The sequence below is a fragment of the Polyodon spathula genome, chromosome 2 (assembly GCF_017654505.1).
Source record: "Polyodon spathula isolate WHYD16114869_AA chromosome 2, ASM1765450v1, whole genome shotgun sequence".
Classification (NCBI taxonomy): Eukaryota; Metazoa; Chordata; class Actinopteri; order Acipenseriformes; family Polyodontidae; genus Polyodon; species Polyodon spathula.
Window position 1 is genome coordinate 89,795,954 of NC_054535.1, and position 15,870 is coordinate 89,811,823.

General features: G+C 37.0%; 1 protein-coding gene across 1 annotated transcript in view; it reads right to left on the minus strand.

The window, feature by feature from the left end:
• The window catches only part of LOC121303422 (A-kinase anchor protein 2-like), a 143,892-nt gene that overhangs the window by 72,353 nt on the left and 55,669 nt on the right, over positions 1 to 15,870 (minus strand). Inside the window, exons 5-8 of the mRNA XM_041234128.1 lie at positions 6,350 to 6,464; positions 5,650 to 5,671; positions 3,025 to 3,126; positions 601 to 1,314 (exon numbers count right to left, since the gene is read on the minus strand). Of these exons, the coding sequence (XP_041090062.1) occupies positions 601 to 1,314; positions 3,025 to 3,126; positions 5,650 to 5,671; positions 6,350 to 6,464 (953 nt within the window). The remainder of the gene's footprint in view (positions 1 to 600; positions 1,315 to 3,024; positions 3,127 to 5,649; positions 5,672 to 6,349; positions 6,465 to 15,870) is intronic.

Here is a 15,870-nt window from a genome sequence, read left to right on the forward strand (position 1 = left end):
ACAAATGTAAGCTACAGAGATTAAATAAAAAAATGGCAAGTGTCTGAACAGCTTCTAAGAATGCAGGTAATCTAGAGTGAAACACGTCTTTCAAACCACACAATTCCTGAAACCACAGAAGCTATAATATAATATAAAGATGAATTGTAAGGAAATATCTAGTTAATGCTTTTAGAAATTAAATTAGGTCCAGGGTTTAGACCAGTGTGACTCTTTTGCCAAGTATTCCTGCATTTTCTTAAAAAAATTCTGGGTTCCTTTTGCAATATATAAATAACTATCAATTAGTTAACCATAAATCCCCTCCGCAGTACAAACTTATTTATATCATTCAATAATATAAATTGAGAATGAAAACCTGCATTCCAAGCCCCCCCGCCCCCCCTCATCCTTGGTGTACATTGTACAGTACTTCACTGCATTTTGGCCATAGAGAGGTCATAGGGAGAGAATAGTGTGACTTCCAGGTCACAGTAGTAGAGATGCTATTAGTACAAGGTGAGGTTAAGGTAGAAGGGTCTAGAGAATGTGCTCCAAGGAAGGAAAGTGGAAGTGGTCACATGACAGTACAGCACCGACAGCGCTTTTTCTTTTGAATACCTGCTGGTGGTGCCTCCTTGGCCAAGCTTTCATCTTTGCCTTCTGAGGAAGGTTCGGTAGTGTCAGACAGTGGGCACCCAGAGACCAGGTCAGCAGCGTTGCCATCCATGGTGGAAATATCGGTAACTGTCTTCTCCCTCAGAGACTTCTCATCATCTTCATCAATAAGCACAATCTCAGCCTTGATGGTTCCGTCGTAGCCAAGCAGCTTCTTTGTTTCCTCTTCATCCTCCACGTTGTGGTACCCCATAAAGATCATGGTCACAGGTTTCTCTGAGGTGGCATCAGGTGCGTCGGTCACTTCGTCAAAACTGTACTTGGGATTCCCACCCCGGTGCTTTTCTAGGTTGTGCACCATCTCCAGCTTGGCTTCCTTATGAACCATCTGTTCTTTCTGCTGGCCCAGGTTGCCACTGCCAGTGGTGGCTGGGGCCCTGGGAGATACAGTCCCCCTTTCAGAGACCCCGATGGTCTGCGACTGCCCAACCCGATGGAGAAGTTCATCTACGTCAGAGGAGCTCCAGGGGTGAACACCATTTTCCATGGTTGTTGTGCCTACTCCTGAGCGGACCTCATACACTACTTTGGTGCCGTCATCGTAGACCTTGACTCCTCTCTGGTGGATCCATTCTGGACTTACAGCAGAGGTGGAGAGGATTTTGGTCTCTCCCGTCTGTTTGTCTTTCTCCACACTGACCTCCATGGCATACATTGCTTCAACAAAGAAAAAAAATAGTTACATTTATACATTTGCATTATTCTTAGCCCATATATTATATGGTACTTGATATAAACAGTATTGCATGAGCCATTCTGGCCCTGCTCAAACAGCACTAGCGTATTTACAATAACACATTAATTAAAAGTTTTGTTCATACGTACATTCTGTGTGGACAACTCTAAATTGGATGACTGGACAAATTAAGTAAAATATAATAATAATAATAATAATAATAATAATAATAATAATAATAATAATAATAATAATATCTATTATAACAACACCAATTGTGGTTCTGTAAATGTTTACATTAACAAATCCAAACTGCCCTTTAGTTTTAGCTATATCAACACAGGATACAGACTATGCAAGGTAACGGGTCCCAGAGACTAAGGCAAAGTATGGTGGAAACCACCTTTTATAAAATATATTACTTCTGGTACAGGACAGTTTCAGGGCATCAGACTTTTTGTCCTTAGTCTGTGTATGCTGTCCCCAGACCATACTTAAGTTAGTATTATATATATATATATATATATATATATATATATATATATATATATATATATATATATATATATATACCTTAAAGATATTATAAACAAGTTAGTAATACTGGTTTATTTACACAATTCTTCAAACAGCAAAAATGGCAAAAAATGTCATATAATCCAGTTAAAACATTATATTTTAATCTGCCAAGTGGTTCAGTTTTTGATTTCACAGAGAATTTTTCAAGGTTTAACATCAATGTATTTACTGTACTGAGCCAGTTACATGTACAGTGTCACTACATATTATCCTAAAACACTTAAATGTGCTATATTCAGCAATAATAAAAAAAAAAAAAAAAACCCACAAAAAAACAACCTAAAATTAAATGACAATGTCTTGAGTCTTCTCCGGTGTCTTCACTGGGTATCATTCTTGGAGTAATATTTTAATGTTTTAGTGTTAAGGTTATTTATAGAGGGTGCAACAACAATAGTGTATTCACCATAATATATGGACATAGAGACACTTATTAATATTTCTGCCTGAAGATACTGTCTGCAGCACAAAGAGACTCCTTCCAGGACCGAATGGCTATTTCCAGTTGCATAAGCACATGGGACAATTACAGGCCATCTATGTGACACTTCATAGAAATGTAACAGCAGGTCACAGGTCAATGTAAAGACCACATTAAGTAAACATTGAGCTATATTGGATATTATTCAGAAGATTTTGTTATATTTAATTACTACAATACATTATCATTTTAAATTCCACAGTGTCTACAGAAAAAAGTCAAAACATGTATTAAAGCATGAAGAGGTACTTCAACAGCAATGTTTCTGTTTTATAACTTAAAAGTTAAATTAAGGTAGGGTGGACATAGAGCAACAGTTTTGTTTCAATGCAGGCAACATGCAATTACAAATAGTATCTCAAGTAGAATGACCAGTACAACAAAATCTTATACATTTCTGTATATGCTTTATCAAAAACATGCATTTCAGCAACCAAGTTCACACATTTGACCACCGGCTATTATTTCTGGCATGAGTGCGGGAGTAGTGCACACATAGCACAGTTTGTTCAACACTGACCAGCAAAAGGAAGAGAATGTCATGTTGTTTGACCTAGACTGGTCCCACACAGTTACTCCTAATCACTGGTCTCTGCTCCCAACCGGTTGATGTACAGTCACAGAGACTTACCAGTCTTCTTTGGGAGTCTGTCGTCCCCAGAAGCCACCTCTGTTTGTTGGGAATAGTGCTCAGGGAGGTCAGGGATCTGGGAGTAAATGTAATTCACTGCATCTGTTGTGGAGTGGAGAAGAGGAAGCAACATGAGACCCAATAGCATGAGCCCCCTGCCCCTTGGGCAGCTTAGTGCTTAGTCAGCAAACGCCTGTGACAGTGTATTAAAGGAAACAATGGACCCCAACAGCCAGGCGGATTCCCACTGAATAGGAGGATGAAAGTAAGCAAAGCACAGAGTCATTGCCTTGTGATTTAAACAGTCTAGTTGAGTCATGAGGGAAATGGTCCAAGCTGCTCGTGTACTGCAGATACGACCTCTGGGTTATAAAGTGACAAGTTTCTAGACTTTTTTTTCCTAGGTCTGGTGTTTAAATTTCAGTTTAATTATGTGTTTTGCTGAGGATAAAACCCCTTTGTGTTACTGTAGTTGCAAATTAAAGTAATAAAATGAAAAAAAAACTGCATAACAAAAGAGGGTCTTAATGTACAATGCAGCCTATCGAGCTGGAATGTGATTGTTTTAGATGTTTTTTTTTTTTTACTGCTTTTGTTTTGTTGTTTTATGCAGCAGAGGACAAATTAAGAGTCTGTGCTTCAACTATTATGTTGTGATCTTGACTTAATAAATTAGTTGTTAGCTGACATTGGTCTTTCTAATCATAAACTAGAATTGGATCCTGTTGCCTTTTTACCATGCCAGGATTACCCACATGACTGGTTGCTGACACTCTGAGCTCTTCCAGACCTAGCCTTTAGGCAGATGTTATAAAAGGCAGTTTAAAAGCAGAGTTCAAGGAAATTGTGGTTAGAGTAACTAAGGCTATGTACACACACAGGCTAAATGTGGTTGTGAGTTCACTTTTTGCTCTTAATACGGTTTGTATACACACACACACACAGTTTGGTTACAAAGGGCAGCGACAACCACACTAGTTAATCCTTTTCAGAGCAGGTATTGAGTGTGGTTATTAATTCAGTTCTGATAGTTAATGAACACTAACTGTGTGTGTGTGTGTGTGTGTGTATGTGTGTGTGTGTGTATTACAATCACACTAACACAACCACAGTTGGTGCTCAGTGGATTTCTGCGCAACTAATGATGTCATTGTTTATCAGATATTTCTGTATGATAAAACGTGGCTATATATATATATATATATATATATATATATATATATATATATATATATATATATATATATATATATATATATATATAGGTGCCTGATGAGCCAAATTGATTTTGTAATATTGATAAATAGTAAATTCATAACAATGGTAAATTGTGCATATATGTAAAGTACTTTTTTTTATTTAATCAAAGTACAGTTGTATAATATTTTGTTGTAAGAAAAATATATATTTTCGGTTTTGCAACTTAAATAAAACAATATGGGACAATTCGTATCCCCAAATGCCACAGTGCGACCGCAACTCGTTTTTTCCACCGAAAGCGAACGTCTCATGGTTTTGGCACTCCAGGAAATGTCTCAGAAAATGACAAAGAAGCATATACAACTCCTTAGACATAGAAACATTTTTAATACAGTAATCTGGAGACCACTCAAGTCGTTCCCATCAGCCTTCTTGTCGGAAGATCGTCCAAATGTTTCGATCTACCATCATGGTACTGCCAAGAGCGCTGGAACTAGGGGTGCTGGGGGTGCGGCAGCACCCCCTTGGCTTTGCATGGCTTCGATCATATACAGGGGTTACAGTTTTGTTCAATGGCTTTCAGCACCCCCACTTTAGAAATTATTCCAGTGCCACTGGCTACTTGCAGATCGTCGCCACTGTATTTAGCAGTGCAAAAAAATCAAAATGGCGTCTCCACTGGTTTTGCAGTAAAGAGCACAGTTGTGCTTGACGAGCTCTCGATCGATTACGTAAGGTACTTTGTTCCAAAAACACACAAACACAGCCTCCATGTTGTCACACAAAACCTCACGATCAGCATGTAATGATGGTCCGAATTCATTGGTTTGTTTAAACAGGGAGCGCACTCACTTCAGTAATGAAAGGTGTGTACAACAAACAACTGCAGCAAGTGCTGTATGTAAACACAGTTGTCGAGCCAACTGCAGCGTTTGTGTACGTAGCCTTAGAACTGCATTCTCCTTACGCCAGAATAAACAGTCAATTCAGACCCTAATTGCTGTCATAGCTCCTTCCCTGATTTTGACCAAAATCAAATGTATGTCACATCGCATCACTATATATGTTGACAATTAGCAGATACAGTATAATTTTTTTTTAAATTTATAGTATAATTATTTGCTCTCTGCTTTCAGTATGAATCACAAATGTTTTATTGTTATTGTTAATGATGTTTCTATTTTTATATGTTTCTAATATAAAAATAAGTCACTCCAGATTCATTATGAATTCAAGTGAAACACCGCAGGAGCAGGTGCTGATGTGTTTGAATTCATATAAATTAGTGTCCATTATTGTACTACATCTTGTATTATCTTATTTAAGAGTGCATTGCAAAGGTCTATTAGTCATGCTCAATAATATCTGGAGTAAGCAAAATGTTCAGTACTGCTGTGCAACAATTCTGAAGAAAAATGTACGCACCTCCATCTTGATTCTCGAAACTCTGTAAGGATAAAAAAAAAAGACAAAAAACTTTTAGATATATCATAACAGCCTAAAATAAACACAGGAATAATCTGTGAAAAGCTTAACAGTGGTTTTGCATCCATCATAAATTGTTATAGTAGAGATGACTTTGTCTACACACATTTTCAATCTTGCTATCTGTAGCAATTGCATTAGCTTTTTGAACAAGCATATTATATTACATTTGTTTTTCCTTTTCCTATTCTGTATACATATGGTTGAGACATATTGGATATAGAATAACTAGTGGTGAACCATCATCTTTTTTATACATTGCAATATAAAATAGGAGTTTATCAGCTATATACCCTCATAAAATTAACTATGCTCATTGTGACAAAGCCACGTAATGTAGTATGTAAGCGTTATTTTTAAGATGTGACAGAAATTGTGAACTTGGAGTTGTACATTTGTTTCCTGAGGACACAGTATGATTCAATCCTGAGACTATCTTGCATTGAGGCTGAATTACAAGGACTACAGCAAACAGCTTTTCCATTTGGTGAATGAACAACCGCAGCCTGTTCCCTGTGGACTCCCCAGTGGGGTGTATCAAGTCAATGAGACAAACTAAATCATAAAAGATTCCCAAACACAATATTGAATTACATAACTGGCAAGTAATATATCTGGCAGTGGTTGGGATTTCTCTTACCTTTTGCAAGTCCTCAATGGATTTCTCTGTCTCTCTGAGCTTTTCTCTGAGAATCTGTTCTTTGGCAGAAATCTGGGATTCTTCTCTCTCAAGTTGACCTATTTCTACCTCCAGTCTAAAATAAAAATAGAATGAGAGAATTAGATTAATGTTTGTAATTTATTTCATAGACTGGCTGCATTCACTGCTGGGTTAAAATAAACAAATTGTTTTTTAAAACAAAAATACACCCTGCCACATAGATAATACTGCAACTGCTGTTATTTAAATAAAGGTTAAAAAAGAAAAGAGTTGCATTCTCTGACAAAAATTTCAAGAATACTTTACAAGTGTCTTTATCTGAGAATGTAGAATGTTGGCTTTTTGAGAGCGTTGTATGTAGATGGTGTTGCAGCTACATTCAACTGATGACTTGCAGGTATTATGAATGGTTGACAATATTATATAAAGCAGGGCTGAAATGTTATTTCTTGTTGCACAGTATGTGTTTATTAATGCTGTATGCAATATGGAGACTGGTAAGTATGTTTCCAAGTGCCGAAGCACTTAACGGTATGTTTTCCCATTATATTAAACTGCTAAAAAATCAAGTTTGGAAAGTAGAATCATTTACCCTGGTAGCACATTGTGAGTCAACTGTCTCCTTAAACTGAATATATGACATATCTATCATGGGAGCAAAATTCTGCAATGATTACTAATTGAGAAAAGTATTTGTTTTTAATTCCGGAGAGACCCTGTGCATGTTATACTGCTGCACATTTCGGAAAGTAGAGGTGTATCAAATGACTGTATGTTATATTAAATGCTTTACTTCAGGTACTTTTTTTTATGATATTTACATCCAGTGTTTAAGGTATGCTGGCTTAACATAGGGTAACAGAAGATAACGACTAATGATTGAACTTCTGTCTCCAGGTTCAGAGCACACTGCGCAGTCAGCAATGTCAAAAGAGACATGGTTCAGTCAGCAGGGAAGATGAATATTGACAGAGTTCATAATGGAGTAAAGAAAAATTATTTACTACAAATAAATGTCAGGAAACAACAAATGAACATTGAGTGCCAGAGCCAATGCAATGATCCCTGGAGAATCCCCAGTGAAGACAGTTGACTTCGCACAGCCAGGACGCATGCCTGAGCTCCATGACTGTGTGACTCACCTTGAACATGACATGGACGTACTTTTACTACCCATTTACTACTTTTTCTTTTTTTTTTTTACTGTGCTAGTAAAATGCCATACATGACAAGGAGCTGCAATGCAAGCTTCCAAACCCTGTATTGCCCCATGTGCCTCAGACATAACCATTCTTGACGGGTCAGCTCAGCTAAGATACCCACCACATTTACTGCCTGACTGTGAGACTGCTACAAAGATCTAGTGGCAACTGTGAAAGTGTTTCACACATTAGGAGCAAGCCTGTCAAATTACATTTTAATACATGAACCTGGACAACAATATCCTGTTGCCAAGCATCTTAGCCACCTTACCCATCACTTTTAAAGCTGTTTTTTTATTGGCCAGTAACACTGTCTGAGACTCAAGTCTTGTATCCCTGTCAAAATACAAATCGCACAGTGACAAACATTACAGAGCTTAATGTCATTATATGCTATTGTCAGCACTCTGTGAGTATAGATACCCCAGATTAATATATTAATATGACTCACTGGGAACTGAGTCACGCTAGACAAATCTACTTGTGAAACAAATACTAAGTCGCATTTTGTAACCAGGTTGCCTGCAGTGAGATCTTCATTGGATGTTCTAAACTAATAATCTACAGGACACCTACATTAGTATAGGTCATTACAGCCCAGGTCTTGAAGTTCATCAAGACCTGTGCTGCCTGTCAATGGTCAACACATCTTTAAAATTTTCATGTTGCATACAGACTAAAAACAAAACAAATTATCTTATTTTACATGACGTTTGATAAAACGAAAGGTTAAAAAAAGTTTCCATGCCTAACTCTCAGGAAGTCTAATTCTGCTATCTCAGCAGTTTCTTTGGGGTCAAATTATATTACTGGCAACAAAGCATGTCAATCAAAATGGGAAGCAGTTGGTTAGTTATGGAAAGAAGGCGTACAGTAGTTCCAAAATGAATATAACTAGACGTTGGGAGTTTCATTTACAAAACATACACAGCAGGTTTGTTTTGATACTTCCACATAAATGCCTTCTGCCATTGTTTACTGAGTTTGTAATGAAAATCTCAACCGCCATTAACATATTGTGGACTTGCTGTAGGAAACAAAATAAGAAATCAATATTGAAGTACAGCCTGGAAGCCGTTACCATGCAGACTGTCACACTCAGCTCAGGAAACTTTATAGAGGCTACTTGGAATTGATTCTGTGGTAATAGGGAAATAGATTATGAAGTCTTCTTATGAAGTACTCTGTGTTAGAATAAACTCTTCTTGCTGAGGCAAGCTGCCATCAGCGTTAGCGTCTGTTCTCACCTCAACATTGAATTTCATTTGCACTTATCAACACTTGCAAACGAGGACATAATACACTGAATAATATGGTGTAAATACTGTAGGCATATCTACTTGGAAGAGGAAGAATGGTGCATCTTTATTATTGTTGAGTACAGTATGAGTCAAATTTCATGGAAAGTAACAGTATGCACACAAGACTTTGATTTAATAGCACTGCCAGGTGAAGTGGATGACTGGCACTCTGTGAACGAAGCTCGTTGACTTCACTTCACAGGGAAAGGTAAAAGAAAGTATGTATCTGCAACTATAAATGATGAGAGAGTCACTACTAGAAATGCTTTCTTTATTGTTGTAATTTTTTTTTTTTGTCTGTTTATAAAAGTGAAGGTGAGGGCATCATGCTAGGTCACAACTCTGAAAAAAAACTTTGATTTGAAAATTGAGAATGATTTGATGCTAGGAGAAAATCACATATATGGCTGCTCTAATTTATAGAGTGGTGTTGAAGGGTTAGTGTCTAACGTTTATATGCATCCATTTCATAGGTATATATATATTTGACATTACAGGATTGTGGAAAACTTGAACCTTATTTGAACACAGTCTCTAATTCTTACTAATTGTGAAATCAACAACAATAAGCTTACATTCCCTGGCAAAGTCACCTTCACAGTCCACTAGAGAGTATGATGCTTGATGCACCTATCTTGTGAACGCAGAGGGAAGTTCATTAGACACTTTTTTTTTTTTTTTACAAGCCTTATGAGTTGCTGTTGTACCTATGAAATAATGCTGTTAAAATCTGTTTAGATCATTGACATACCCCCCTTTTTTGTTGAACCCGGAAGAGAATCTGAGATGGGGTTTAACATGAACAGTCTTATATAACTTCTCCAACACCAGTTTGGCATTGAGCCATGAAGTGTACAACACTTGAGCATGATGATGTGAGTTCTCTAGATTACATACAATACCTTCAACAGTGGAAGAAGCTGCCTTTCAGGTATCATGTAGGCAATATACTGTAATAAATATGTATTTAAAAATTAGCTTGCAAAAGAGCAGTATAGGAGTGTGCTGGTTCTCCAAAGTGAAATGTTTCCATTGTTTAAGTATAGGCAAGGGGTCGTGGATTTATGGGAGGGACCATGTAAATTAACCTGTATTATCATAATCTGTTTATCTTAATCTTCTGATAATTGCTATTGAAAAGATGCAGCCTCCTAGCCCCAGGTGATGGGTCATGGATTAGCAAGCTATGACCAAAATTTGTTTTGTACACCAGCACCTGTGCTTCTCACATCTATCAGTAAAGTGCCCTCAGGCATTCTGTGGTACATAGGCAGGTCTCATGAGTCATAGGGCAATAAAACACAGCATACTATACTCCCAGGTCTTGCAAAACTAAATTGGTACCCATTGAGATCTACATCTTATTTGTAAAGAAATCCTAGTATCAAAAGACCTTTGGTACACAATATTTCCGTTTCCTATACAGGTACTAGGTAAGTAGTCTTTCTATAGCGTTCTATAAACAGGAGTGTCCATTGGCTATAGATCACTCTATAATGTATTATATACAAAGGATGACTGAGGTCGGTCAGAAAAGAAAGAAGCTTGAAGTGTTTCTCTATGATTGTTGCAGATACTGTTATATAACTGAGTTGTTCTTTGAGTAGGATGAGCCTGGCCCAGTTAGAAAGGAGAGAAATGTATTCTCAGCGGGACCATTTATAGGTTATTCTTAACAATCCCAGCCATCAGGAAATTACAAGCATTGTAAAATGCAAGCGATTTCTTAGCCCCCTCCCTCACGTGTTTCCTGCCATTGTTTTTCTCAGAGATTACATGGTCATTAATAGCAACCACTCCAATTAACTGAGTTTTCTCATGGCTGCAATCATATTGTTAATGTACTTGAGAGTCAAAGGCAAATATTGTGTCAATAGTGGAGTAAATGAAATGTGCTATATAAAAAATGATTGTGTAAGCTTATAAATTAATTTGTATTATGTTGAAGGGATGCAGCTGTGTGGGTATGCTTGAAACTAGTACAGGTTTAGGTGCATATTATTATTATTATTATTATTATTATTATTTATTATAGGAATGACACTATACATTTGACTTTTATTGTGTTGCAAATGATTTGGGGCTTCACATCTTCTTTTACATTAATTCCAGATATGCACATTTTTCAACACTATATAAACAGCAGCATCCTGGTACCTGTGCTATTAACCATGCTTGTGCAGCCAGACCCCTGGAGTGAATTGAACTACAACTAAGGAACTAGGACACAACACCTCTTCATCTACAGTGTTGACTTTTAAATATCTGCAGACCAAATAAAGAATTAAAAAACAAGCAAAGAACAACAATTTTCAACAGAAGACAGGCGGGACATTTGCACAACACATTTACATCAAATTAACTGGACAATTGCTTTTGTTCAATCATTGTCCATCCCATGGGTGCCTTAATGCTGAAGCTACAGTAGTGAGAGGTGGGGGTAAAAGTTCAATGGTTGTGCACATGAATTATAAAGCTGGAGTCAACCACAGGATTCAACACATTCTTGACCTTACTCTACTGCTTAAGTGTGGGCCATTATTTATCAATGGGGAAACAACTGGGCCCCTGTGAGTACAACCTAAAGGGAAAGTGCTTTATGACATCATGCTTTGTGCAAAAACAGTCCCTTACAATGAATGTCTCTAACTTGGAAGCACCACTTACTGCACCAAGAGCTGCATGAAGATGTTTAGTGTTGACCAATGAGACAAGAAATATACACCTGGGTCTACTTAGGTATACTCTTTATTTTACTGGTTTTACAGTTATTGTCATTTTTCTCTATTTGTCTTCACCTGGTTTTCAGCTTGTTTGGAGAATCTTGCGTTGACATTGAAAAAAGTACCTAATTTCCTCATGTCAATTGACCTTTCGGCTGTTCCAGCTGTGTCTCTCTGCAATTGGTATTTCCACTGGTTTGATTTGAAATGCTGCCAGGTAGAGCTCACTACTGCAGTTTGCACTGGTGCAATTGAGTCCAAATGTCTACCTACTTTGACAAATATATTGCGCAAAACAGCAAAGTACAGTATCCTAAAATATTGAGAAAGGAAATTGTAGCATAGTAAAATAGAGAGGCATAGTAAAGACATTGCAAGTGCCAGGAACGACAATACAAATTAAGTTTAAAAGAGTCTGGTATAACATGTGTTACTGTATGCAACAATACAGTTTAAAAATCTGCATAGATCATAGCATGAACGATTTAGATTTACAATCCTCAATTATAGTTCTAGTTCGCCATCTTGTGGAATAACAGAGAAATGCATATTAAAAAATATTGGAAAATATTCCAATATACAAAACATCCAGGACATCTAGAAAATGAATATTACAAAAACTTTGGTGACCTGAACTGCATGCTGGTCAAACAGAATTTCACTAGATGGATGTTGTCTTTAATAACAGTATGAGTTGCATATTGGATTGGCTCAGAATTCTAACCACCACTGTGACCTGATTGTAATATGAACTGTCACAGACAGTGGATACAGTCTGTACACAAAGCCTTGGCTGCTGAATCTCTTCCTATAGAATAATGAACATAACATTCAGAGCATTGATATGCTATCACATAATGTGGTAAACCCCAAGAGAGGGACATTCAGGTGGCTGGAACACTGAAGAGCAGTAACTGCAGGCCAGTTCAATCACCCAGTGTTTGTATTATTATTATTATTATTATTATTATTATTATTAGCCAGGATATTTCATTAATGTTAGTTTGTATTTCAACTTTCTTTTTAACTATGCTATTCGTAGTTCACAATATTATCTCTGATTAACCTCATGTTTCGATTTATAGGGACATATTTTTAAAGGAAATATCAAACAAATTAAAGATTATTTTGTTAAAATATTAAAGAGGAAAAATATTGAACCATCACATTTCAAGGCATTTTCTCTTTCCATTAGAGAAATGTGAATAAAACCTGTCCGTACACACCATGACCATAGTTTAGTGATGACATCATCCTAGGCTGTAAGATTCCCACACCTAGTTACAGTTCCTATTCTCATATCCCACTTCCTCTCTGGATAAGTCATTATCAGAAGCCTCCACTGATTACCACATTTAGGAATACACTCCTGGTCAATATGTCATCAGCGCCAGTTTAAGATAGATATTCAAGGGCTGACAGTAATATACTGCAGACAAACACACACAGATCTCACAGCTTGGTTTCTTAACTGTAAATATCAACACACTGAACAGCTCACGTGACACTGTCAGCAATGGCACTGCACGGAGCACATACAACACTGTCTATGAAAACTTTGGCAGGATCTACAATATCTGAACTAATCTTCTCTGTTCTATTAAACTGACATTGCTGAAGAGGTAGATCAGGGCAGATAAACGGTTAGGGCGGATATGTGCCCGATTACTGTACTTTAAATTCACTACATATTACATATTGTAGCACAAAACAGGGAATATATATGAAAATACATAACATGATTTATTGTGCAGTATACATTCATTTAATAACTTGAGAATGTCTCTGTATGTGATCTATATAATGTTGGAAGGTCTCCTAAAGGCCATTCATTTTCCAAAAGAAAGCATGCAGTGCTAAAGCTATGAATACCCTTGAGATTCAAATGGTGGATTGAGATCTACTGACAAGGCAGGCCAAGGTTGACAGTGGGCATGTTTCTCTGATACAGTAGGCAGAACATAAGAAACGTCACAAACAATAGGAGACCATTCGGTTCATCGATGCTCATCCTGTACCTAGTAGCTAATTAATTACAGAACTTTGCCTAGTTGGTCCTTTTCGAGTTCCAGTGATTCAGCATCAAGAACAGCATCACTCTCTGTGTAAGAAATCGCCTCCTATTCTCTGTGCTATGATTGTCCTCTGGCCCTGGTCTCTGTGCTGTGCTTAAAATACTGATTAGGGTCAACTCTTTAGGATTTAAAAAACTTCATTCTCTGCTAACCCCTCTTTGTTCTAGGCAAAACAGATCAATTTCCTCCATCCAACTCTTCATTAGTGCTTAATAAAGGCTCCTCATCATCTCCCTTGATGTGACTCTACACTTCTGACGAGACAATCAAGCAATCTACTATGAGTCTACAACAAAGTCAAGGTCTTCTACATTTTTCTCCCCGGCATATAACACCAACATTTGTCAATTTTAAAAGCTTGCTAATTACTCCCTTATCTTGGTCATTTATGTAGTTAAGAAAGAGCAGGAGTCTTAGCATAGATCCCTGTGACACCATGCTGAGCACACTGACCTTGCTAGAAGTTACTCCCTTTACTCTGCTTCTCTGCTTCTACTGTTTTAACCCATGTGTATGTACTAACCTAGAATTGACATTTATTTTAATGTAAAGATTGGTTTTCCCTGCAGAACTATTTCAAAAGCTTTTTGAAAGTCCAAATATATTAAGTCACAAGCTGTGTTTGTATCCATCCTTGCAGTATGTCTAAGAGACATCCATTGCTGAATCCATGTTGGTTGCACCTTAACCATTCGTAAAATTATTTAAAAAAATGTATTTGTCAGTTGTTGTGCTAATGGAGAGAAGACATAACCAGTTTATGAGTATAAAGGCAGTAGATGCTTCTGGAGGTGCATTTACTCCGACGCACATCAATTCAGTATGTAGTGGGGGTCAAATGAATGATCATACAGCAAACTAAAAAATTTGGTGAATCAGGCCCAAAATCTCTTCTTTAAAGTCAAAAAGCACATCAAAGAAATGATAGCAAATAAGTCAAAGAGCCAAAAGAATCAAATTATAATAATTACTGGGTGGTCATATTGGTAAATGTGATTTATACCACTCAAAAGGGCCTGTATAAATTACTTTAAAAGCTCTCTCAAAAATAGAATAAATTCTGTCCATTAGTTAAAACAATGGGATATCCCTTTGCAACAGGGTTAAACTTTCTTTACACGTAAAAATTTGTCTAATTAATTAACCAATTAGTCCAATTGTGTGTAGCAGCATTCTATATAAAGCTTCATTAAGAAGAACAAGGAAGCCCATGGGAGGACGTTCGCTATAACAAGCAGCTCATGTGAGCACGGATCCGGGCTGAGAAGGAAGAGCGGTGCTAGAAGGTCTGGAAGAGTGCAAGGGTTTTCATAAACTGCTGCTTTGTGTGAAAAAAACAAGTAAGCCGTAGGTGAGGTTTTTAAACTTTTGCTAATTACCAGTTCATGTTTAAAATAAAGTATCATACCTGCAACCATGTCCTTTGAGAGTTATCAGTTTAGTAAGAAAGCAAAACGATAGGCATTACTTGGATCATTTCTGAGCTTTAGATTAACAGGAAAGAAATCAGACCTCCTGCGATACATCCCATTCACTCATATAGTACATGTCAGAACATGGTGCCAATTAATCACAGGTCACTGGAAACACTGAGGCATTCAGTAATAACTACTATTCTACACTCGTAAATTCTATATTTAGTATCCAAAGGTATTTGACTGGCGAAGACTACTGAGTCTCCGGGGAGAAATTATTCTGCAGGAGATTGACTAACATGACTTTTTAAAAATCATTTTTACTTTTAGGCAGCCTGCACCCTAAGGAGAGCCAATTTAGTGAAAACCCTCAGTACATTGTTGAGGCTGTAGCATCTAAATATTTGCATAATGAAACTGGCCAAAATGTACGTAAAAACATATAGTTGCTGGAGACAAAAAGCTCAACAACATAATCTATAGTATCTACAGTAATATACTATTGTGTTACAACCTGAAATCTTGATGCATTTAAATTGGATTTTTTTCCCCCTTTGATTTACATAACCTACTCAACACTTTCAATGTGTGAAAAAATGGTGTGGGTGTGTGTGTGTGTGTGTGTGTGTGTGTGTGAAGAAACAAATCAATGAAAAATAAAAACCTGAAAAGTCTTCATAGATAAGTATTCACCCCCCTTTGCTATGACAAAATAAGCTCAGGTGAAACCAATTGCCTTCAGAATACACACAATCCATCTGTGTGCAATAAAAGTGGTTCACAT